Source organism: Alligator mississippiensis, chromosome 7, assembly GCF_030867095.1.
Source record: "Alligator mississippiensis isolate rAllMis1 chromosome 7, rAllMis1, whole genome shotgun sequence".
NCBI classification, from domain to species: Eukaryota; Metazoa; Chordata; order Crocodylia; family Alligatoridae; genus Alligator; species Alligator mississippiensis.
The window spans coordinates 36,404,742-36,427,278 of NC_081830.1; the positions used below are offsets into that span (position 1 = coordinate 36,404,742).

General features: G+C 52.5%; 2 protein-coding genes and 1 non-coding gene across 5 annotated transcripts in view; 2 read left to right on the forward strand and 1 right to left on the reverse strand.

Annotated features, from left to right (window-relative positions):
- The window catches only part of SLC12A6 (solute carrier family 12 member 6), a 28,908-nt gene extending 15,801 nt beyond the window's left edge, over positions 1–13,107 (forward strand). For both annotated transcript variants that reach the window (XM_019499842.2, XM_019499843.2), the window contains 23 exons: positions 464–558; positions 946–1,077; positions 1,636–1,782; positions 2,309–2,363; positions 2,587–2,717; positions 3,526–3,767; positions 4,034–4,248; positions 4,402–4,560; positions 5,160–5,258; positions 5,483–5,540; positions 5,757–5,931; positions 6,116–6,234; positions 6,420–6,518; positions 6,670–6,789; positions 7,738–7,842; positions 8,711–8,879; positions 9,045–9,240; positions 9,331–9,500; positions 9,694–9,825; positions 10,623–10,730; positions 10,817–11,001; positions 11,261–11,394; positions 11,470–13,107. In XM_019499842.2, the coding sequence (XP_019355387.1) occupies positions 464–558; positions 946–1,077; positions 1,636–1,782; positions 2,309–2,363; positions 2,587–2,717; positions 3,526–3,767; positions 4,034–4,248; positions 4,402–4,560; positions 5,160–5,258; positions 5,483–5,540; positions 5,757–5,931; positions 6,116–6,234; positions 6,420–6,518; positions 6,670–6,789; positions 7,738–7,842; positions 8,711–8,879; positions 9,045–9,240; positions 9,331–9,500; positions 9,694–9,825; positions 10,623–10,730; positions 10,817–11,001; positions 11,261–11,394; positions 11,470–11,561 (3,137 nt within the window). In that variant the 3' untranslated portion in view covers positions 11,562–13,107. The remainder of the gene's footprint in view (positions 1–463; positions 559–945; positions 1,078–1,635; positions 1,783–2,308; positions 2,364–2,586; positions 2,718–3,525; positions 3,768–4,033; positions 4,249–4,401; positions 4,561–5,159; positions 5,259–5,482; positions 5,541–5,756; positions 5,932–6,115; positions 6,235–6,419; positions 6,519–6,669; positions 6,790–7,737; positions 7,843–8,710; positions 8,880–9,044; positions 9,241–9,330; positions 9,501–9,693; positions 9,826–10,622; positions 10,731–10,816; positions 11,002–11,260; positions 11,395–11,469) is intronic.
- A 261-nt stretch (positions 13,108–13,368) lies between these two features.
- Positions 13,369–17,560, reverse strand: EMC4 (ER membrane protein complex subunit 4). 2 transcript variants are annotated; one of them, XM_006258016.3, is made up of 5 exons: positions 17,260–17,560; positions 15,600–15,714; positions 14,461–14,614; positions 13,677–13,837; positions 13,369–13,554 (listed from the first exon to the last, which is right to left on the reverse strand). In XM_006258016.3, exons 1-5 carry the CDS (start codon positions 17,343–17,345, stop codon positions 13,519–13,521), a joined length of 552 nt encoding a protein of 183 aa, XP_006258078.1. In that variant the 5' UTR covers positions 17,346–17,560; the 3' UTR covers positions 13,369–13,518. The 2 variants fall into 2 exon arrangements, with proteins under 2 accessions (XP_006258078.1, XP_059586790.1); XM_059730807.1 differs by lacking the exon at positions 17,260–17,560 and having other exon boundaries at positions 15,686–15,711.
- A 191-nt stretch (positions 17,561–17,751) lies between these two features.
- LOC132251982 (5S ribosomal RNA) lies at positions 17,752–17,870 on the forward strand. Its single transcript, XR_009463727.1, has one exon. It is a non-coding gene; the product is annotated as a 5S ribosomal RNA (ribosomal RNA).
- The last annotated feature ends 4,667 nt before the right edge of the window (positions 17,871–22,537 follow it).

Here is a 22,537-nt window from a genome sequence, read left to right on the forward strand (position 1 = left end):
ACTTGTTTAGCTCAGGGAAGCAGGGAGCAGTGGTGAAGACAGGCTGAGGAGTTTAAAGCTTAGGGTGGGGAAGCTGGGAGCCAGGACTCTTGGCTAAAGCTGAGGTCTAGTGACTAGAGCAGAGGTGCCTGGGAATCTTGTCTCCACAGTTTGACTCTTGGTGCTGTACCTCACTCTCCATCCATCACAGGAGAGATGAATAAGTTTCAGGGTGCCTGTGCGATTGCCGCAGCCCTAGTGCTAGGAGGGAGCCTGGATCAGCTGACTTCTGATGGCACACTAGTGATTTTGTTTTTATTATTATTATGTTAATGTCTTGTTTGTGATGATCTGTGATTCCACCTCCTTGCACGGGGCTAGGATCTGTTCTTCCCTGCAGGGACAGAGACTGAAGCCCCCTCCACATTGATGCAGTTTAGGCAAGGCTTTTCCATAATCCTGCTCTCCTCTTGGCTCTCCACAGACCCTGGGCACAAAAAGGATCTCCACAACTATCTCAATAACAGCAACTATGAGGATGGCGATGAGTACTTCGACAAGAACCTGGCACTCTTTGAGGTACTCCCAGAGATCTATGGCCTGCTGCTTGCAGGATGGGGAGGGCAGTCTCAAGCAAAGCAGAGTGGGTTGAATCCTGCCACTCGGATCGGTTCTGGCACCTGCAGAGTCCATTTCATAGTAATGCAGGGCCAATAAAGTTACTTGTTCCCCTTGTCCCTCTGTGGTGTGGGCCTCATGCTGCACGTGTGGTAATAGGAGAGGGGATTTACTCACCTAACTGTTTATTCAGTATGTGGATTCTCTGCTAGACTGGTCATACTTGGGGTAGCTCCCCCACTGCAGTGACTGATGGAACATCTGAATCTTCAAGGAGCCTGAAGCACTTATACAGTACTTGGAACAGGTTTCCCCCCTTGATCTCCTTCTGTCTTTTTCATTCTGCAGGAGGAAATGGACACCAGGCCTAAGGTGTCCTCTCTACTCAACCGCATGGCAAACTACACCAACCTGACTCAGGGGGCACGGGAGCATGAGGAGGCAGAAAACATCACGGAAGGCAAGAAGAAACCCACCAAAGTGAGTGGTTGTTGATTGGGATTGAGGGGCATTGATAGAGGTGGGTGAAGTAATCCAAGGCTGGGATGGCAGGAAAGGCTGAGAGGATTCGGAGTTGCTTAAGGACTCAAGGGGCATTTTTACACATGCAAGTGCTACAGCGCCAGGCTCTTTGAAAAGCACTCAGTGCTGTGATGCTTGCAGTTGTATAAGTGGTGAAATGCACATCAGTGCTGAGAAAATGGTGTCAGCGCGCTTTTGGACTAAAACACGTAGAAGGTGCTCTCGTTGAAAAGCACACCACTGTCATTTTCTGCACACTGACACACATTTTGCTGCTTATACAACTGCATGTGATGCAGTGCAGTGATGCAGCACAGTGCACAATTAATTAAGTCTGCTCTGAAACAGCAGATCTTTGGCACGTGTCAGGACCAAAAAGTATGTGTATAAATGCCCTAGACTCCCAAGTCTGCTGTCCCTGAAGCACTTTATCACATTTGTCTTCCAGCACTGGAACAGAAGAACACAGGAGTTCTGATTTCAACCTCTCTCATACTAACTTCTATCTGCCTGCAGATCCCCCAGATGGGCACCTTCATGGGCGTCTACCTTCCTTGCCTGCAAAATATCTTTGGAGTGATCCTCTTCCTGCGTCTCACCTGGGTGGTGGGCACAGCTGGAGTGTTGCAGGCCTTTGCCATTGTCTTCATGTGCTGTAGCTGTGTGAGTGTCAGCCTTCTCTGCCCTTTGCGCACTCGCTCTTTGCAGTCAGTGAGCATCCCTGTGTGGCATTAATGGGTGCTGTATTTCAAGGACTCAAGAAGGGGGTGCTCTCCAGTTAGTCATTGCTGGCCCTCCTGTAGCACTTGAAGGGGGTATTCTTCCCTTATGATCCAGGCTGGTCACAGTGCCCCTATGTGGTGCTGAATAGTACTATGCTTTGGGGGGATCATCATGTTCTCTGGGTGAGTGACTTGACTACTTTTAAAGAGCATGAGTCCTGGTCTCCTGCTCTAGTCTTACTTCAAAAGCTGTGATTCTGCCTCCCTGTACCCACCCATCTGCCAGCTGTTATTCTGTCCCCTCCTGACCTAATCCTTGTCAAACTGTTACTGTAACAGAGCTGGTGCATCTCACCCCAGATGGAGATGGGTTTCTGTTGGATGAGTGGCCACCAGTTCAGTTTTAGGTAAATCCTTGCTATTCCTGTATTGGCACTTCCTGCTATCTTATTCTGTCTTCTCTGCAGACTTTACTGACAGCCATATCCATGAGTGCCATTGCCACCAACGGAGTTGTACCAGGTGAGTGTGATGTGGTAGCTTGGTTCCCTCCCCCACATCAGACCTTCCAGTCTAGTCTCTGCTCTCCCCATACCATTTCCTTTCTACAGAAGGTCAATTCCTTCCTGACCCCTGTCTTACAAGTCACTCCTGCCCTTCAACATTTATATGGAGAAGTTTTTGGATCAGCATCCCCATCTCTTAAGCACACCCTGACGGATTGTGTCTCTCTTTCTTTCTCCAGCTGGGGGTTCCTACTTCATGATCTCCCGGGCACTAGGCCCTGAATTTGGGGGTGCTGTGGGGCTGTGCTTCTACCTTGGTACGACCTTTGCTGCTGCCATGTACATCCTGGGAGCCATTGAGATCTTTCTGGTGAGAGTCCTGTCCTTTTCAGGGATGCACAGAAGCAGGAATTACTAGCATAGCCCCTCTGGCTAGGCAAGGAATCCTGTTAGGCAACTGATGCCATCCTGGATTGGGATGTAGGTTGCTTGTGTCAAAAATGTAGTGAAACCTGTCTAAGATGGAACCTGTAGAAGCTGGAAACCTGCTCAAGCCAGAAAATTTCTACAGTTGTGGCATACCTTGTGGCAAATTTTGTATATTTATTCTGTATAACCTAGAGACTAAATTTTCTTTGTTTCTGTGTTGGAGCACATTTGTAGAATCATCCTGTAAATTGTGGAAGTTGCCAATAATTACTGTATGTGGGTGTGTGAAGCATGTTAGCACCATGCAGAGGAGAGGGGCTGGGTAGCAGAGAGAACTGAGTGGAGGAGAGGGGCTGAGAAGCTCTCCCTGTAAATTGGAAACATGTCTCAAGTAATTTTTTCCCAGTTCTATGCAATTCCATCTTAGACAGGTTTCACCATATACAGTCATCCATCGGAGCTGGTACTTCTACAGGGGCAGGTCCTATAGCTCAGCCATTCTGCCATAGGACTGGATTGGACCTGAGGCCCTGGAGGGGGGGAAAGGCACTATACCTTATTACTTGATCCCCTGAACTAATTAGTCATCCCATCCTGAGGTTGGATTGGAGTTGGTGTCGCCAAAGAACAGGGGCGGGGAAGACTTGTACCTTATTCCTTGATCACCTGATCTGGCTAGTTGCCCTACCCTGGCTGGCACTGGACAGAAGCCTGCGCCCTTAGCTGTGATGCCTGTTTGCCCTACGCAGATATACATTGTCCCTGCGGCGGCCATCTTCCACAGTGAGGATGTACTGAAGGAGTCAGCAGCCATGCTGAACAACATGCGGGTCTACGGTTCTGCCTTCCTCCTCCTCATGGTGCTGGTGGTCTTTGTCGGGGTGCGCTACGTCAACAAATTTGCCTCACTCTTCCTAGCCTGCGTCATTGTCTCCATCCTGGCCATCTACGCTGGAGCTATCAAATCTTCCTTTTCTCCCCCCAGCTTCCCGTAGGTGTTTTGGATCCTAGGAACATTGCTCAGATCTGGCTGATGTGTTATAGGGGGTTGGGAGGGAGGGAGGGGGCTCACTCTGCTCCTGGTAATCTAGGAGAACTGCTCAGAGCTGGGATTAAAAACAGGGCTGTTAAGAGGAGGCCTTTGTGCATCCAGAATTGACTTGTGTGAAGCTCTGTTCACTGGTTGCTAAGAGATAATCTTTTTGGAGGTTGGCCTGAAGGGTACTTGTATTCAGGGCACTCCTTAACCCTGCACAGGGTCTGCATGCTGGGAAATCGCACACTCTCTCGTCGGCACATAGATGTCTGTGCAAAAACCCAGGAACAGGGCAACATCACAGTGCCCACCCGACTCTGGGGTCTCTTCTGCAACTCCAGCAAGCAGCTCAATGCCACCTGCGATGAGTACTTTGCCCACAACAACGTCACCTTCATCCAGGGCATCCCAGGTCTGGCAAGTGGCATAATTACTGGTGAGTGTCCACTGGGCTGTCCCTTTGGGGTGCCAAATTGGGAGAGCCTTTGGCCTGGTGGCCATGGGATTGGACAGTATGAGGCCCACTTAACTAGTAGATTCCCTGCTTGGCACCCATATGCCCTATTAACCTGCTTGTCATTCTCTGCAGAGAATTTGTGGGCCAGCTATCTGCAAAAGGGGGAGATTGTTGAGAAGCCCTCAGTTCATTCTGTCGATGTGCTGGGAGCCATGAACCAAGAGTATGTGCTGGCTGATATTACCACTTCCTTCACCCTCCTCGTGGGAATCTTCTTTCCCTCTGTCACTGGTAAGAGCTGGGGCCTGGGTCTCTCATCTCGGACTCATGGGGACTTGGGCAGAAATGGGACTGGGAGCTGGGTGTCCGGAATGGCAACCCAGTGGATACCTGCAGCTTCCACTCTTCAGAAGCAGAGACCAGGATGGGGAGTGAGTGCCAAACTTCTGAATGGCAGCGCAGGCAGTCATCCCACTGGGGGTCTGACAGCTTCAGGATCAAGTAGTGTCTTTACATATGCTCCGGGGATTGGGGGGAGGGCACAGCACTTTAATTAAAGTGGCTTTCAAGAACTGCTCTAATTAAAGTGCCCACAACATCTTGTGTATTCAGCATCCCACATTTCAAAATGGCGGCAAGGCTGCTTTAAGGCTCATTTGATGAGCTTTAATTTAAAGTACTCCTGCCGCCATTTTGAAGTGCAGGGATGTTGAGACTGCTGGAGTATGCTAATCAGCATGCTCCAGAAGACTCAATTAGTCGACTCCAACACACTATAATTACAGCATGTTGGAGCAGGTGTTCCACACTTCTACAGGCATCCAAGGTGTCTAAAATAACAGCACAGGTTGCTCAGCTTGACAGCTGTTTGTGTCCTTTACTTTCCACAGGTATCATGGCCGGTTCAAACCGCTCTGGAGACCTGAAAGATGCTCAAAAATCCATCCCCATTGGCACCATTCTAGCCATTCTCACCACCTCCTTTGTCTGTATCCTTCTGAAAGGGGCCTAGATTTGTGTCTGGAGAACTTGGGGTGGAGTGGGTCAGTGTAAGTGGAAAAGCAGCCTGGTTCAGGAGAGGCACAGAGGAATGTCCCTAGCTTGGGTTTCAAGACTGAAGGAGGAGATCTGCTGTAGTGTAGGTCATGTTCTCAGGTATGTCCCGTCCCAACCCACCCCCTCTCTGATGTTCCTTGACTCCTGACTGTCCTAGATCTCAGCAACGTGGTTCTCTTTGGGGCCTGTATTGAAGGAGTAGCACTGCGGGACAAGTAAGTACTGTCACCACTGTTCCTACTAGGATTTTCTAGCTGTGGCTTCTCCCAGTGGGTCTCTTCATGCTTGTTCCCAGCCACTGGGTCCCCTTTTACTCAGAGCCCCACTCTCTCAGGCCCCATCTCCATTTGGTTTCTGTATCATCAGTTTCTCTGTCAGAATCCTCTGCATACCTTTCCTAGTCACTGACTGGTCTGTCTCCTGCCTTGCAGGTTTGGTGATGCAGTGGATGGGAATCTGGTGGTTGGCACACTCTCCTGGCCTTCACCCTGGGTCATTGTTATTGGTTCTTTCTTCTCCACCTGTGGAGCCGGACTGCAGAGCCTCACTGGTGCCCCCAGGCTGCTGCAGGCAATCGCCAAGGACAACATTATACCCTTCCTACGGGTAAGAATATTATCTGGTTTGTTATCCCTTTCTTGTTCCTCAGGTGCCTTCCAGAGGAGTCTGCACCTCTAATAAAAGGGGAACCACCCCCTTGCAACATTGCTGTGTTATCCAGCTGCTTCCTGCTGGAACTGATGGCATTTGCAACTTCCTAAAATGGGTTTGTTTTCTGCTGTTCCCTCAGGTATTTGGCCATGGCAAAGCCAATGGGGAACCAACATGGGCACTGCTCTTGACAGCAGGCATTGCTGAACTGGGTATCCTCATTGCTTCATTGGACCTTGTGGCTCCTATCCTGTCTATGTAAGGTCACCTTGGACCTAATTGAGAGGCATCTCTCACCCATGGGTTGTCTCTCCTCGGTCCCAGTGGAGGGAAGGGGCAGTCCCTGGGCAGTTGACAGGCTGCTTTTCAAGCCTTAATCTCCCCCACTCCCTGGGGCTACTACACCGCTAATCATCACTTTCCTTATCTATCTTGGTCTGTAGGTTCTTCCTCATGTGTTATCTCTTTGTGAACCTGGCCTGTGCATTACAGACTTTGCTGCGTACCCCCAACTGGAGACCCCGCTTCCGTTACTATCACTGGTAAAGCTAGTCACCTGGGTTCTGTGCAGGGCACTCGGTAGATAATGGGATCTTGAGACAGACCCAGATATTTTGATTCCTGGGAGGTGAGTGTGGCTTGGTAGGTTGAGATAGTGGGTAGTGATTCAAGAGTTCTCATCTTTCTTTGCAGGGCACTCTCCTTCATGGGCATGAGCATCTGCTTGGCACTTATGTTCATTTCTTCTTGGTATTATGCCATCATAGCCATGGTGATTGCTGGCATGATCTACAAATACATCGAGTATCAAGGGTGAGTAACACCCTGCTGACCAGGCAAGCAACTGGCACTTTGAACAGAGATGCTGGATCAGGAGCCCCTAAACTCCTGTGTCAGCTATGGTAGCATAATTACACAGTGTTTTGGATGCATGTCATGACCAGGGTCACAGAGGAAGTCTGTTTCAGAGAAGAGATTTGAGCCCAGATCTTCCAGGTGCCCCTAAGCACTGCCACTTACTCACCATATGCTTGCACTGCGGTACACATCAATCTCCTCTTTCATCCTGAGCATGCAGATCCTGGCCTGACAGCTGAATGAGGAACAGGCCAGGGTTATAGGGACATCACCACTGTGAGGGCCTCAGAACACTTTTACACATGCCCTTCCCCCTTGCATTCCAAAGGCAGATCTACAAATACATCGTGGGTGAGTTGCTGACCAAGTAGAACACTGGCACTTTGAGCTGAGAAGTACTGAACCAGCAGATCAGACTCCTTTGTGTCAGCTTCTTGAGTTCTTCCTTTCCTTGTTTGTAGCTCTGTTTCCTCTTGGGGATCAGAGGAGGATATCTGTGGCCCAATAGCTCTTTCCTTCTGTGATGTGCCTGTCAGCCAGGGAGTCTGTTAGATGCTTACCACCAGTGTCTGCCCTGCTAGGAACCAGGCTGTCTGCACCAATTCATTGTACCGCTGGTCTAAAACATGCCCACACAGTTGAAGTTCATTGCTGTGTTTCTGAAGAGGAAAACTATGTGTAGTTGATAGTCGGGCTGGGAACCTCAGATGGGGAGGACAGTGGCAAGAGCAGGGAGGGGTCAGGACTCCTGGTTCTCTTTTCAGCCTGGCTTGAGACCTGTCCCTTTCCCTACTAAGTTTCTCTATCTTATCATGTAACCTCATCTCCTGGGGTGGCAGGTGTGGGGAGAAAGGGAGCGGTCTTCAGGTCTGTGTCAACATTGTGCATCCTTTTTTCCTGCAGAGCTGAGAAGGAGTGGGGTGATGGGATCCGGGGCCTGTCCTTAAGTGCTGCCCGCTTTGCTCTGCTGAGGCTGGAGGAGGGACCCCCTCACACCAAGAACTGGAGGTAGGAGAGACTTGAGAGACTTCAGCTCTGAAACTGCGTGTGCCTTAGCTGGAAACAGACGTCACCTCTGTGCCATAATAAGCATTTTTATGGCAGCACAAAAGGCCAGGCAAACAGACTTCCATGCCCCTTGTCATGCCACAAATGCCAGAAACGCCATGACAATAGTCGATTTAAAAATTTGTCGCTTTTTTTTTTTTTTTTTGCATCGGACATCTGTTCACTTTTTGGTGAGAGAGCACAGGCAGCCTGGAGGTGCCTACACTGTACAGCTGCTCTGCATAGGTGCTCCTGGAGCTTCAGGGGCCCACTCCTGCATGGCCCAGGAGTTCCCATTCCCAGGATGAGCAGGATTGGGCCCCTGAAGAGCACTTGCCTGGGTTCCTGCTTACAGATGCGCACCCCAGGAATCCCACAACAGGGTTGGGGTTTCCTGGGCATACACATTGTACTGCCACATCAGAGTTGGAGTGTGCCTCTGTCAGTGGGAAAACCCAAGGGCTGAAAATCCACATTAACATTACAAAAGCCTGGGGTTCCCCCACTTGTAGAGGCGTGCCACAGGATGAGGCACAACAGCATGATGCATGTGCTCTGGGACCTAGGGTTCCCTCATCTGCAGTTGTTGGGCAGGGTTGTGCCCCTGAAGCTCTGGGAGTGGCAGAGGCTTGATCCTATAGCACATTGGGTGACATCTATGTCACCCAGTGAAGCAGATCATCAGGATGCATCCTGGCACAGCTCCAACAACAACATCTGCTACAGGATCTGAGCTCTGCACACAGGTGCTGCTCTCTGCTGGAAGAGAGTGGATTTGACTTGAGAGACGTCCCTTCTGTCCTCCATTTTAACTCCTTCCTCTCCACAGACCCCAGCTGTTAGTGCTTCTGAAGCTAGATGAGGACCTGCATGTGAAGCACCCACGCCTGCTCACCTTTGCATCACAGCTCAAAGCTGGCAAGGGCCTTACCATTGTGGGTTCTGTCATGGTGGGCAACTTCCTGGACACCTATGGAGAAGCCCTAGCAGCTGAACAGGTAAGGGATGACAGAGGCACCTCCTACTGAGCCCCACCCCAGGCTTCCCTCATGTCCTTCTGAAGCACTGAGGCCAGCACTGTCTGCAGAGGGGAAGTGCCTGCACCTCCACTGCTTGCCAATACAGTGCCCCTTAACAGCTTACCTGTGTTATTTGTGTTCCAGACCATTAAGCATCTGATGGAGTCGGAGCGGGTAAAGGGTTTTTGCCAGGTGGTGGTGGCTGCCAAGGTTCGGGAGGGCATCTCCCACCTCATCCAATCCTGTGGCCTTGGGGGCATGAAGCACAACACGGTCGTGATGGGCTGGCCCAGTGGCTGGCGCCAGAGTGAGGATGCCCGTGCATGGAAGACCTTTATTGGTACAAAGAGGGTGTGGATTGGTCAGATTCCTCAACTACCAGGGCACTGGTGCATGCTGCCCATCTTGACTTCATTTTTTCTTCTCACAGGCACTGTAAGGGTCACTACAGCTGCCCGACTTGCCCTCTTGGTGGCCAAGAATGTAGCCTTTTTCCCTAGCAACGCAGACCCATTTGTGGAAGGCAACATTGATGTGTGGTGGATTGTCCATGATGGTGGCATGCTCATGTTGCTTCCCTTCCTGCTCAAGCAGCACAAGGTGCCACTAGAATCTGGACAGAAATAGCTTTGAATGCATATGGGTGGGGAAGTTGAATGGCACAGGGAGGAAAGGAGTGGGTCTTGGTACAATTCTACTCATGCTCCTCTAGGGCTTTTTAAGTGAGAGCATGGGAATATGGGCTGGATCCATATGGAGAATGTCTCCTTTCTATATTCTTTTCATGTCCCAGGTGTGGCGTAAGTGCAAAATCCGTATTTTCACGGTGGCCCAACTGGAGGACAACAGTATCCAGATGAAGAAAGACCTGGCTACCTTTCTGTACCACTTACGAATTGAAGCTGAGGTGGAGGTGGTGGAAATGGTGAGAGCATGCAGAGCTGTAAAGTTTCCAAAGGAAAGGAGTGTCAAAGAGCTGCATTCCTTGAGGCCCCTAGAGTGGTGGGGGGAGAGGCTTGCAAGAGATGCACTTGCTACAACTTTCTAGGGGATGGTGAGGTGTGGGAGAGCCATGCCTATGCCAACCAGCTAGAATCAGGGCTCCAGGAAGAGGCACTAGTACTCAGAACTCCTGGATTTTTCTATCACTTAATGCCACCCCACTGCCCAAACCAGTCAAACTTCCAGCCCATCTGTGATCTATTTGTTTCTCTACTGCCTGTAATTAGAGCCAAGAGTAGCACAGAAGAGAGACGTAATGGACAGGCCACTTCCTGGCAGCTCTTTAAACAGAGTCCTACAGCGTGTGGTCCTTGTGTGGTTGCAGATGCTGCATGGTAATACAGGACATAGAGAAATGTGCACTGGAAAAGGGGGAGCTGCAGCTTGGAAACATGCAGCAGCAGTTAGGTTCTAACTGTGCATATAAGCCAGGAACGAAACAGATGGTAGCAAAACTGTTCCAACTTCAACCTTGGCTTGGAGCAGTTTTGATACCATGTTCTGCTCCTAGCTTGTATGCACACAACTGTTAGAACCTGACAGCTGCTATTCATGCCTGAGTAACAACAGTCCCCCTGCTCCTTGGAAACCATGCCAAATGCATGTTTGTCCATCTCCATAGACAGAAAAGGGCAGCTCATGGGCAGATGGCAACCCTTGACATCAGGGGCCAGGGAGAGCATGTATCTCTAGTCTCAGCTTGGTTTTTGTCCTCTACAGCATGACAGTGACATCTCTGCATATACCTATGAGCGGACTTTGATGATGGAACAGCGTTCCCAGATGCTGCGGCAAATGAGGCTCTCCAAGACAGAGCGGGATCGGGAGGTGGGTGAGCTCTGTGTGCTTAGGAGGGAAAAGGAGTATGGTGGTAAGTTACTGCTTAGGGGATACTCACTAGAGTTTTCCTGAAGGCTCAGCTGGTGAAAGATCGCAACTCCATGCTGCGCCTAACCAGTATCGGCTCTGATGAAGATGAGGAGACTGAAACCTACCAGGAGAAGGTGCACATGACCTGGACCAAGGACAAGTACATGGCATCCCGTGTCCAGAAAGCAAAGACATTAGAGGGTTTCCAGGACTTGCTCAACATGAAGCCGTAAGTACTTCCCATCATCCTTTGGGTCAGTGAAGTGGGGACATCCCAGCAAGTCCCATCAACCTGTTCAGTAAGGTCATAAGTGCCTCCTCACCCATCCACCTGTAGGGGCAGTGACCTGAAAAAGATCTTCTGCACCTTGCCTATCTCTCAAGCTGTCTTTCCCCTGCATTCCTGCTCTCTTCCTTGGGTTCACATCCCTGTAACCTCTCAGGCAGGCAAGCTGGAATTTCAGCCTCTGTATCTTCTTGGTGCACAGGGACCATTCCAATGTGCGGCGTATGCACACAGCTGTGAAGCTCAACGAAGTGATTGTGAACAAGTCGCATGATGCCAAATTGGTTCTGCTGAACATGCCTGGACCTCCACGTAACCCTGAGGGCGATGAGAATTGTATCCTTGATCATGTGAAATTAATAGTGAGAGTGGTCATTAGTTCCATGTTGCCTCCTTGACTGTTCCTCCCAGATATGGAGTTCCTGGAGGTGCTTACAGAAGGCTTGGAACGTGTGCTGCTGGTGCGTGGGGGTGGCAGTGAGGTCATCACCATTTACTCCTAGTGCCCTCCTGCATCTGGCTGGCTGCCTGCCTTCATTACACTGTAGCACATTTGACCATTCCTTTACCTGCCTGCCTCCCCCTAGGAGCCATCTTCTGCCACTGCAGCCTTCTTTTTCTGTCACAGAATGAGGCCTGCTTCTTTCTCCTTAACAGGCTACCTGGTTGTTAGCCATGGCTCAATGGAGTGTGTATGCGAAGGGTGGCTCAAAGCTGACACTTCCTTGGTCCTAACCCTGGAGCTGATACAGATCAGAATTAGCGTAGCTAGGGGCAACTGGACAGATAAATGGAGTGGGATAGTAGATGTGGTGGGGGCACACCCCACACTGAGCCATTACCTGAGCATCTAATCTGTGGTAAGAAGGGGGAGGAAGTGAAGGGACGTAACCTGAAGGGGGTGGGATGGAGGTAGAGATTGTTACACAGCAGGGCAGGGAGGGGTAGTATGGTACAGAATGAAGTAGAGGACAGATCTAAAATGGATAGGTTGCAGTGGGGGAATTCCCCCTCCCCAGGAGTCATGTGGAGCAGGTATTCTCCAATTCCACTTTCCATGCAGTGCCAAAGCTGCTTTGCTTTTCGTATTATTTAAGTAGAGAAAAAGAGTGAGTGCATGTATGGAAGAGAAGTAGGGGACTTTTCAGGCTCTTCTGGACTATCCCCCCCCCCTTTTTGTCTAGTCTGACCCAGGCCCCCATAACCTTTCTTCTCACTTAGACTGGCTTCAAAGGAATCTGGTGTTTCAGGAACTGGGGCTTTGGTGACTGTTCCATTGGTTTGCCAGAGCAGAGCACCGACAGGCACTGGCACAAAATTCCCTTTCTGCCTCCCTGTCCTAATAATCAGGGACTCCTTTGGGCCCCTTCCTTCCCAGGAGGGGCTGCCTAGGAGTGAGCACCAGCTTTATCCTATCACTGGCTGTAATTCTCTGGTGGCTGTAGTGAAAGGTCTGGCTGACCACTCAGAGTTGTTTTTGGTGTTACTATTTTAACGATCCACCAATGGCTCAAGCTCACCAATTACTTGTTCTAACCTCACAGTGATAGACCCAAGATAAATGAGGAAAGGGAGCATTATCAGTCCATGGTACCCTAGTTCACTGGTGGGGTGGGGGGATTCTTAGAAGTCTTCTTTCCCTGTTTCCCCCATAATCTGTTTATCTTAAAAACTGTTTAAACCCCCCCCCCAGCAAATGCACTGGGGGATGCCTGGCCAAGAGCAAGTGCAATCCTAAAGGGAGAGCAAGTTCCCTTTGTGTTAGTGAGCACAAGGAGATGCTTACTGTATTCCTAATCATGGCTGGCTAAAATGGTTACTAGGACCTTAAATCACCCAGGAGCCTCAAAACCAATAATAATTTAAAAAACAAACAAAAAAAAAACCCCTTCTTCCTTGCTTACTTATTTTGAAGGGATTTTTTTTTTTAGTGAGGGTGGGATTTTTAATTTATTAGGGGACAAGAGGCCCCTGTTTACATGTCACTCTTTATGTGCATTTTTTTGCTCTGTAACAGAACTGTAAAAAATAAAAAAATTTTGTACATGATTTGCAGTGTCTGGGGATGAAGTTGTGTGTTTAACAATGATATCCCCTCCCTACCACTCCAGGGAGTAGTGCTTCTCCTACTACTTCCTCATGCTGACAGCACTTTAACATAGAACTGCACAGGGCCTGGCTAACATGAGATCTAGCAGTACAGGAAAGACACTGTTGCTGACAGTACAGTGCCTGTCTCCCTGCTGGAGAGGCTGAGCTGTGGTGTACCATACCCTCTTCCTTCTCAGACAGCAGACACTGGACTTTGCCTCATATACACAGCAGCTTTATTAGTCCCTACACAGCAGAGAAAGGAAGATACCAGGGCTTGTCTTGCTTCCCCCACAGCATACTTTAGCAGTACAACATCCAGCTTGGAGTTGATGGGGGCCCAAGCCCTGGTATCCCTGGGAAGAGTAGTCACAAAAGTAGCCCACCACCTGTGTACTCCATTCGCTGCAATGAGAGAAAAGATCAAACTAGCACAACTCTATCATCCCCCCAACCTTTGTCCTCTGACTTCCCAGAGCCAAACCCTCCCCCTCTCTTTCCTCTAATGCCAGTCTATACCGACTCACCTCAGGAGGTTCAATGAAAGCCAACCAGTCAGAGGCATGGGTAGGCAGCAGCCCCATTGACTGGCACTTGTAGACAGCCAGTGCCAGTCCTAATAGGTTGCCAATCAGATAAACCAGCCCCTGTAGGAACTTCTGGCTGGAGCTTTCCAGCAGCTTGAAAGCTGAGGGAAGGAGAAAAAGATGATCAGACGTGGAGACCTCCAGATATTGGGTGTCCTTCCCACACTACAACCTCAAATATGGAAAGGTGCTAAGGCTGCAGGAGATGAGGTTGGTCCTGGAACTGGAGGAGGGTGGGAGAGGAGGGGACTAGGCAGGGGACAGGGCTGGTTGTTACTTAGCAGCAGAAATGGTCGTGGTTTGTGGATGGAGTGGGGGAGGCTGTAGAAGACTAAATATTAACAAGACTGTGGGAGATACAGTGTTGCCAACCCCACTGTATCAAAAAAATCAAAAGACAAACTCTTAAGAGATTTGGTATGTAAATTATGAGATGCTTCTTTCTAATCCTCCCTTGCACATGCACCCTGAGCAGTTCCCCTGCCCATTATGGCCTTGAGCTCAGTCCTGCTCCCCTGGCAGGACTCCCTGCACCCTTACACAGCTGGGCCCCACCCAGGCTTCCAGAGACCATGTGGCCGGTTCCAGCCTGCTTGAGGCCAGAAGAAAAAAAACTCCTAAGATTTGAGAGTTCTCGCACAAGATCATGAGTCAGACTTAATTTTACTTAGAAATCGCAACTCGCAATAATTTCATGAGAGTTGGCATTACTGGAGATACTTACTGGCAGATATAGCCATGAGGGCCTGAAGAGGGCGCCAGGCCATCATACACACCATCATGGTGGGGAAGATGGAAATAGTATTCCCAGCCATGTACATGATGAATAAGTTCATGGGGATCTGCTTCAGTGGCCCCAGGGCAATATCCCAGCAGCGCTGAGGAGAGAACATGGATAGAATCAGAAAGTGAGAGTTGGAAGGGACCTCAGGAGGTCACGTCTGGTCCAACCCCCTGCTCAAAGCAGGACCATCCCCAGCTAGATCATCCCAGCCAAAGCTTTGTCTAGCCAGATTTTAAAAACCTCCAAGGATGGAGCTTCCACCACCTCGCTGGGTAACCTGTTCCAGTGGTTTTACTATCCTCCTAGTGAGAACATTCTTCCTAATATCTAAGCTAAACGTCCCTTGCTGCAATTTGAGACCATTGCTCCTTGTTCTGTCATCTGCCACCACTGAGAACAGCCCCATCCTATTTGGAAACCCCCTTCAGGTACTTGAAGGCTGCTATTAAATCCTCTCAATCTTCTCTTTTCCAGACTGAATGAGCCCAGTTCCCTCAGTCTCTCCTCATAAGTCATGTCCCCCAGCTCCCAAAGCCATTTTGTTGCCCTCTGCTGGACTCTCTCCAGTTTGTCCACATCCTCTCTGTAGTGGGGGGACCAAAACTGAACACAGTACTCCAGATGTGGCCTCACCAGTGCTGAAGAGAAGGGAATAATCACTTCTACCAATGCAGCCCAGATTCTGTAAGCAGTTTCCCACCTTGAGATCTCTGACCCACAAGAGAAGCCAGGAGTTGTGATCCTGACCCCAGGCATCCTGGGGAAGTTCTTTGTGATGCCATGCTCAGAGCCTAGCTCTCCGGGGCCTGATGCCCTCCTAACACCTGCAAAAAGAACCCAGCTGTTCTTGGGATGCTCCCCATAGTTGCCCCCCGCCAAAAGTCCCTTGATCCCAAACACTTCCCTCCACATAAAGAGAAGATATAAGTCTTGCCTCTCTTTCCCCTACCAAGAGGACCCCAGCATCTTGCAGAGATTTCCACCCCCTACTCCAGGATTTCACTCTCAACCTTAAGCCCAGGTAGCCTGCAAACTCATCTGCCAGCATGGGATCTTGCTTCAACCCGAGCCCTTGGTACCTTCTCCACCAGGATGCGGTCAGTCTCCTGGACACTGGTGTCAGGAACCTGCTTGTCTGAGTAGCCCACAGGGTAAAGGGAGTCACCTTGGCTGCTGCCCCGGTCACTACGGCCCCTAGGAAGCAGAGAGAGAGAAAACAGATAAGCCTACAACAGTGGTTCTCAACCTTTTTTTAGACTTAAGAAATCCCTCCATAATTTCTGAATTAGTGGCACCTTATACAGATGTGGGTGGAGCAAGACCCTCCTTTTCCCCCCATGTAAGAAGGGAAATACCCCTACCTACCTCTACCTTTGCCTTAATCTTTGAAGCCCAACCCCCCCCCTGCAAAGTACAAGGGCAGGGGTGGCCCTTACTCTATATCCTGGCTGTGGTGGTGGTTTGTATCTGGGATCTGTTGACCTCCACCAGCCAAAAGAAATACATTCTGAGCACAACAAAAATGTTAGCAGGACTGGATCTTCAAACCTAAATATTTACTCACATAAATACAAACTGTAATCATGAATGTGATGGTGAAATACTGAAAGTACATAAATGACTAAACTGTACAACTAAGTCATATTAAACAAATGATTAAGGTTTTATAAAATGCATGTTCATCTAAAGAAATAACTATCTTGTTAACACTTGAGAGAATTTTAAAATGAATTTCTTTAAGTCCTAAAGTCTCAAAACGCCTCTAGAGTCCTAACGGAGATCTTCTCTTAGTTCACCTGCAGATGGGCTGTTCAAGCAAGAACAGAGATTCTGAGATGAACCCAGATTTTCCACTCTACAGCTCAGTCAAACCATGAAAAAGCTTCCTAAATAAGAGAAAGGGGGGGGGGGGGGGGGGCAGCAGTAATTTTAATTAATATAAATAATTAAAAAAAAAAAAAAACAACCAACCTTATTTAGGAAGCTTTTTCCATGGTTTAGCCAAGCTGTACAGAACAAAATCTGGTTTCATCTTATACATATAAGTGTTCCTAACTGGTGTTATGCTAATGAATATTCATACACCTATTCCTATCTGCTCTATATGATAGACAAAGCTAATTTTAGACAAGCTCTAACTCCTGAACATGCTTTAAGTGAGACCTTGAACCAAGTTGTTGGGTTTTTTTCTATTCCATCTTCCTTGAAATTTCTAAATTGGCTCAGGCCTTGGGACATCCTCTGGCCTATCCCTTCCTGTGCCACCTCCTCTCACCCAAGCTTTGGCCAAGCGGATGCAAGCAAAGGCTGCGCTGTATTACCACGCAGCAACCCGCGCCCCACCGCGCTCTGCAGCAGCAGTTCCCAGCCTGCGGTGTGCGCACCACCAGCGGTAGCGTCAGCAGATTTATTATAGTTACTTCCTATGACAGAAATTCGCTGGCGGTCCTTATCGTTTTCAATTGGTCTTGCGCAGCCGGCCACTTCGGGGGAAGGGCTGCTCTACAGCTCCCCGGGGGGCGGCAGCAGTAGCGGCTGCTTCCTGGAGCTCCCCCCGGCCTGGCCGCCAAGGCCCCAGTCCTGCCACCGCCGCTTGTGACCCCGCACGTAGCGGCCCGGCCCCGGAGCGGGGGCAGCACCCGACGCCCAGCGGAAGCCCCGCGGCGGGACGAGAGCCGCAGAGGGAGCGGAGCCGCCGCAGGGAGCGGGGCGGGCGGCCCGGGGGGTGGGGGCCCTCACCTGCTCCCGCTGCCCGGCCCGCTCAGCTCGATGGCCCACTTGAAGCGCCGGCCCCGGTTGGACACCAGCCCCCCGGGCGTCGCCATCGCGCTGCAGGGCCGGGGGCAATGGCAGGGCGCGGCCGCGCTCCGCCCGGCAACGGGGGCCCCAAGGCGCCAGGCAGCGCCGCTCCGCAAGGGACACAGGCGTCCACGGGCACCGAGCCGGGACGCGGCTCAGTCCCCTTCTACTCCCCTCAAGGGCCAGTGGGGGCCTCACTGCTCAATGGACCCGCACTGGAGAGACCAGCGCCACTTCCGGCTGGGACCAGAACCTTACTTCCGCCTTCCGGCTGCGGAAAGGCTCGGGCTGCCTGCGCCGCGCCCTAGCGGCTGGCACGCGTCTTGGTGTTGGGCGGGCGCGCGCGGGGAGGTGGGGCGGGCCGGGAGCAGGCGTGCGGGGTGGGAGCGGGGCGTACTCGGCCTGAAAAGGGCCGGGCGAGGCAGGGCTGGCGCCTACGGCCATACCACCCTGAACACGCCCGATTTTGTCTGATCTCGGAAGCTAGGCAGGGTTGGGCCCGGTTAGTACCTGGCTGGGAGACCGCCTGGGAATACCGGGTGCTGTAGACTTTTGCTGTTGCGCACAGCCTGGCCAGCCCTTCTTTCTTGGTCCCTGGCCGGGGGCCCGGGGTGCCCGGTGCCTCTGGCCTCCTGGGCTGGGCACTGCCAGGCAGGCAGGCGCGTGTGCTCTGGGCTCCCTGCCCTAGCCCTGGAGCGCCCTTGCCCGAGGCGCGTGGGCCTGTGTGGAGTGGAGCGGGCGGGGGAGCTTGAGGGAGTGCTGCGCCCCCAGCCTGTGGGGGCGGGCCTGGTGCTGGCTCTGGGCGGGCTGGGGGTGCCGAGGCGGCAGCGTGCAGGCACAAGCACATCACAATTGCCCTTTACCGTGTGGGGCCGTAGGTGCGCCTTGCTCAGGCTCCTGCGTCGCCCGATGAATTCTACGGTTCTGTATTGGACGCCTGTTTCTCCCGGTTTGCCGGGAGCAGAAGATAGGCCGCCTGGCCCGTGGTGCCCTGCATCCCCTCTGGAGCCTGTCCTTGGGTGCTGGCAGCCCACCAGGGCTCGGGGACCCGGGCGGTTTTCGGCGGGGGCTTGCATGCTGCGGTTAGGAGCGCGGCCGTTTCCGCTTGGAGCTGCTCCAGGGCCCGGGGCCGAACGCCAGCAGGTGCCGGTGGTCGGCCCCGGTGGAGTTTGTCAGTTTCCGCTCCCGCCTGAGGTGCTGCGGCCTGGGTTGGGGTCAGCCCCGCTGCCTTGTCCCTGGAGAGGAGTGGGCGTGGGGAGGGAACGCCCCTGAGATCTTGCCCGGGGCAGGCGGGCGCAAGGAATGCCTGGAGGCTCTGGGCGGCGGCCCTGGCCTCCTTGAGCGCCCCCCAGGCCGGGCTGTGGATGCGAAGGCCCCGGTGAGTCCCTGGCAGGTGTTGGGCTTGCGCTGGACTGCGAGACGTTGGGGGGAAGCTTGCGTGTAGCCAGTGCCTGGGCCCGCCGTTTCCGTGCGGGTGTTGGTGGAGCGTGGCTGGGGATTGTCTTTTCCTGGTCGCGGTTTAGGATTGGGTGCGGTGGCGGGGCAGGCTGTGTGCGGGGCCAGGAGGGGAGAGGTGGGGCCCGGGTCGGGGGTGGGGTGCTGGAGCAGGGAGGCGGGAGGCCGGCAGCAGGCTGGAGTTGGGGGAGGCGGGCCGGGGGTGGGCGGCGTGCGCCCGGGGCAAGCAGGGGCGGTGGGCCATGGGTGCACGCGGGTTGGTGTTGGGCGCACGTGTGAGGGGAGGGGCAGGCTGTGTGCGCGCGCGGGGAGGTGGGGCGGGCCGGGAGCAGGCGTGCGGGGTGGGAGCGGGGTGTACACTGGCCTGAAAAGGGCCGGGCGAGGCAGGGCTGGTGCCTATGGCTGTACCACCCTCAGCATGCCTGATCTCCAAAGGTAAACAAGGTCAGGCCCGGTTAGTACCTGGATGGGAGACTGCCCGGGAATACTGGGTGCTGTAGGCTTTTGCTGTTGTGCACAGCCTGGCCAGTCTTTTTTTTTGGTTCATGCTTGCCCAAGTGCCCCCAGTCTGCCTTGGTCATGACCATGGCACGCAACTTTCTGTCAGCAGCACGTGTGACCAGCTCGCTACTTGCCCCCTTTCCAGATCACTTTTGCCTGTGCTAAAGAGCACGGCCCTGCTCCCCCTGGGGGACCCTGCTGCTCGCTTCTTTCCATCCTGAAAAAGAACCATTTCTGCTCCTTCTTTGCTTTGGGCCCTGAAGCCAGCTTCTGAACCGCAAGTGGACATTGCCGGTGCTCCCCTGACTGCCTCGCTCAGTGATGAACCCCAAGTCAGGGACCTTATCAGAGGCTTTGTGGAAGTCCAGGCAGCCAGTGGCAAGCGGACCACCCTGATCCCCCTGCTTAATGACACCTTCCAAGCACTCCAATAGGCCGGCGAGGTGCGGTTTCCCTCGGGCAGAGCCAAATGGTTCTTTTTTGGATGATTGTTTCTCTCTGTTTGCCCAGTACTGAAGTTAAGCTGACTGTCCTGTAGTTTCCTGCATCCCCTGTGGAGCCTTTTTTAAATATGGGAATCACGTTGACGGCCCTCCAGTCCTCTGGTACCAAGGCTGTTTGTAATAATAAGTTGTATGCTAGTTAGTAGCTCAGCAATTTCCACTCTCACCTTTTTAGGGCCCTGGGGTAAATGCCATCAGGTGCTGGTGATTTGCTACTGTTTCATTTATCAATGTCCTCTACAACATAATCTATCGAAACCTCAGTTAGGGTCAGCTCCACTCCCTAGAGAGGAGTGGATCTGGTGAGGGAATCTCCCGAATATCCTCCCAGGGAAGGCAAATGCAAAGAACTCATTGAGTTTCTCAGCAATGGCCCTGTCATCCATTAGCACCGCTTTTCCACCCTGATCGCCCAGGCCACATGTACACCTGCCAGGGGTTTAGTTCTCCCTACATTGAAACAGTGGGTTTTTAATCAGTGGGCTTTTAATTGTGCCGATTAAAAACCCACCATTTCAATTTAGGGACCTCCATCATCATGGTGGAAGTACTGGCCCCATCAGCTCACGCCCCCCACTACCTCTGCCGTGGAGCAGGCAGGCTCTGCCAAAGGAAAAAGAACAAAAAAACAGTGAGGGGCCCAATCCTTTTTTTTCCTGTAGCCTGCCCACGGCTCCCGCAGTCATGGGGGTGAGCTGCCAGCAATCCCTGAGCGGCAGGGGACTCCTGTGCTTCCCTCTGTGGCAGCACCACTCCCTGTGTGGCACCGCTTGCTAGCATCCTGCCCAGGCAGTCCTGGCACCACCACCACAAAGAGAAACACCAGCCCCGAACCCCACAGCTCAGGGGCTGCACAGCCGGGTGTCAGCACACATGGGCAGGCTCCACTGGGGAAAAACAAAAAAGTGACAGGGGGCCTGATCCTTTTTGTCTCCCTGAGCCTGCCTTTGTCTCCCACAGCAGGGGGGTAAGCTGCCCGTGAGTCGTGTAGCCCCCTTGCCACTTCCTTTTTTTTTTCTCAGCAGAGCATGAGCTGCCACCCGGGCAGGGTGCTAGCTGCGCAGGTGCAGCCCCAGCTCACAGACAGCACCCACCGGATCTAATGGTACACAGGGAGCTGGAAGCTTGGGTGTGCTCAGGGAAGCTCAGGCTTGGCTTTCTCATGTCTGTGGAAGCAACGAAGGGCTGGCTGCGCTGCGTGCAACAGCAAAAGGACATGTTACCAGGATAAGCCTTCTACCTAGCAAGCAAGATTTAGCTTCCAGCATAAATGTAGCTGCGCTCCTTACCCATATCCTTGATACCCACATAGACCTTGACCCACCAGCTTCTCCCCAACCCTCCTTAGCACCTTATGTACACAGCCTGTGAGGTCCACTACCTTTGCACCCGGTAGGTAAGTCACCATGTGGTCCTCTCGGATGTCACAAACCCAGCTATCTATATGCCTGATAATCAAATCTCCCGCTACCACCACCTGCCCCTTCTGTCCTGTGGGGTTCCCTCCCTTGGAGGAGTATCCTATGTGCCAGAAGACACTGTACCATCAGCTGGAAGGTGGGTCCCATCTAAAGGATAGTTTCCCTCCGTCCCTGCTTGATGCCCTCCATCCCCATGGCTCTCAGTCCCCTCAGCAGCATGGGAGCTGCTACAATGAAGGTGGGACTGCTCTACAACACCCCTAAAAGCCTCATCTATGAACCTCGCTGCCTCCCTTAGCGGCTCCGGTTCTACCAGCCTAGCCACAAGGGGATATATTCATTCTCGCAGCACCAGGAGTTCCCTGCACCAATTGCACACATGAAACCTGTCCCTGGGGCAGGTAATCGTACATGCTGCACTCAGTGCAATAAGCTGGGGACCCCCGACCCTGTTGCTTCTGATCATGGGGGGGGCTTGAAACTGGCTTATCTTCTCTTCCACCCCACAGGTCTAGGGGTCTCCTGCGGGGGTTGGACTTTCTCAAACCGTCTTGTTTGGCTGACAGTGTGGGGAGGGGAGGGGCTGAAATCTGGCTTTTTTTCAGTCTTGGGGGCTCAAACCTGCCATTGGGAGGGGTGGGGTGCCTAGAACTGGGAGGTGAAGGGGCAGGGGTGGGGCACCAGAAAAGGAAATGGTGGCAGCCCAGTGTTCAAGAGAGGAGTGGAAGTCGAGCGGCCATCAAGGTACCTTAAGAATAGAGGACAGGTCCTCCCAAGGCTGGGGGCGCACAGCAAGCTCCCGCAGGCGGCAGGGGCATGGCAGCGGCAAGTAGGGAGCTCCCACAGGTAGCCGCAGTGGTGTCGGCAGCCAGGGCGGGCAGAGCAGGGAGCTCCCACAAGCAGCCAAGGCAGTGGCCGGGAGGGGGGGAGGGGGGGGGAGTGCTTTGCCACCAAGCACTGAAAAACAGAAGACATAAAGGCGTCCAACAGAAGACCAGAAAACTGGACTGTCCTCTATAAAACCGGATGAATGACCACCCTAAGTGGGAGGGTCAGGGATCAGAGGAGAGGGCTGGAAAGTGTGTACTGGGTGGGAAGCCTTGAAACAGACTTCTCTTGGGGAGAAGCGGCAGCCAGGCTCTTAACAGGGGACCCTGCTCTGTTACTGAGAGTGAGAAATGTGCATCTGTGCTGAGTGAGGAAGGGACACAGGTGAGTGGGAGCTGTGACCAGGCCCAGGAAGACCCAAGGTGGGAGAAGCCAGCAGAGCAGAGCAAAAGCTTAGGGAAAGCTTAGCGAAAGGCACCACAGCTGCATTTGATTGCATTTGGGTTTGGC

Excerpts from the sequence above, each read along its gene's own strand:
- EMC4 (XM_006258016.3), bottom strand. The coding sequence starts at position 17,345 with ATGGCGACGCCCGGGGGGCTGGTGTCCAACCGGGGCCGGCGCTTCAAG. Across the intron at positions 15,715-17,259 it reads GGGCCGGGCAGCGGGAGCAG|GGGCCGTAGTGACCGGGGCA; the intron begins GTGAGGGCCCCC and ends TCTGCTTCCTAG. Across the intron at positions 13,555-13,676 it reads CTTTCATTGAACCTCCTGAG|CGAATGGAGTACACAGGTGG; the intron begins GTGAGTCGGTAT and ends CTCTCATTGCAG.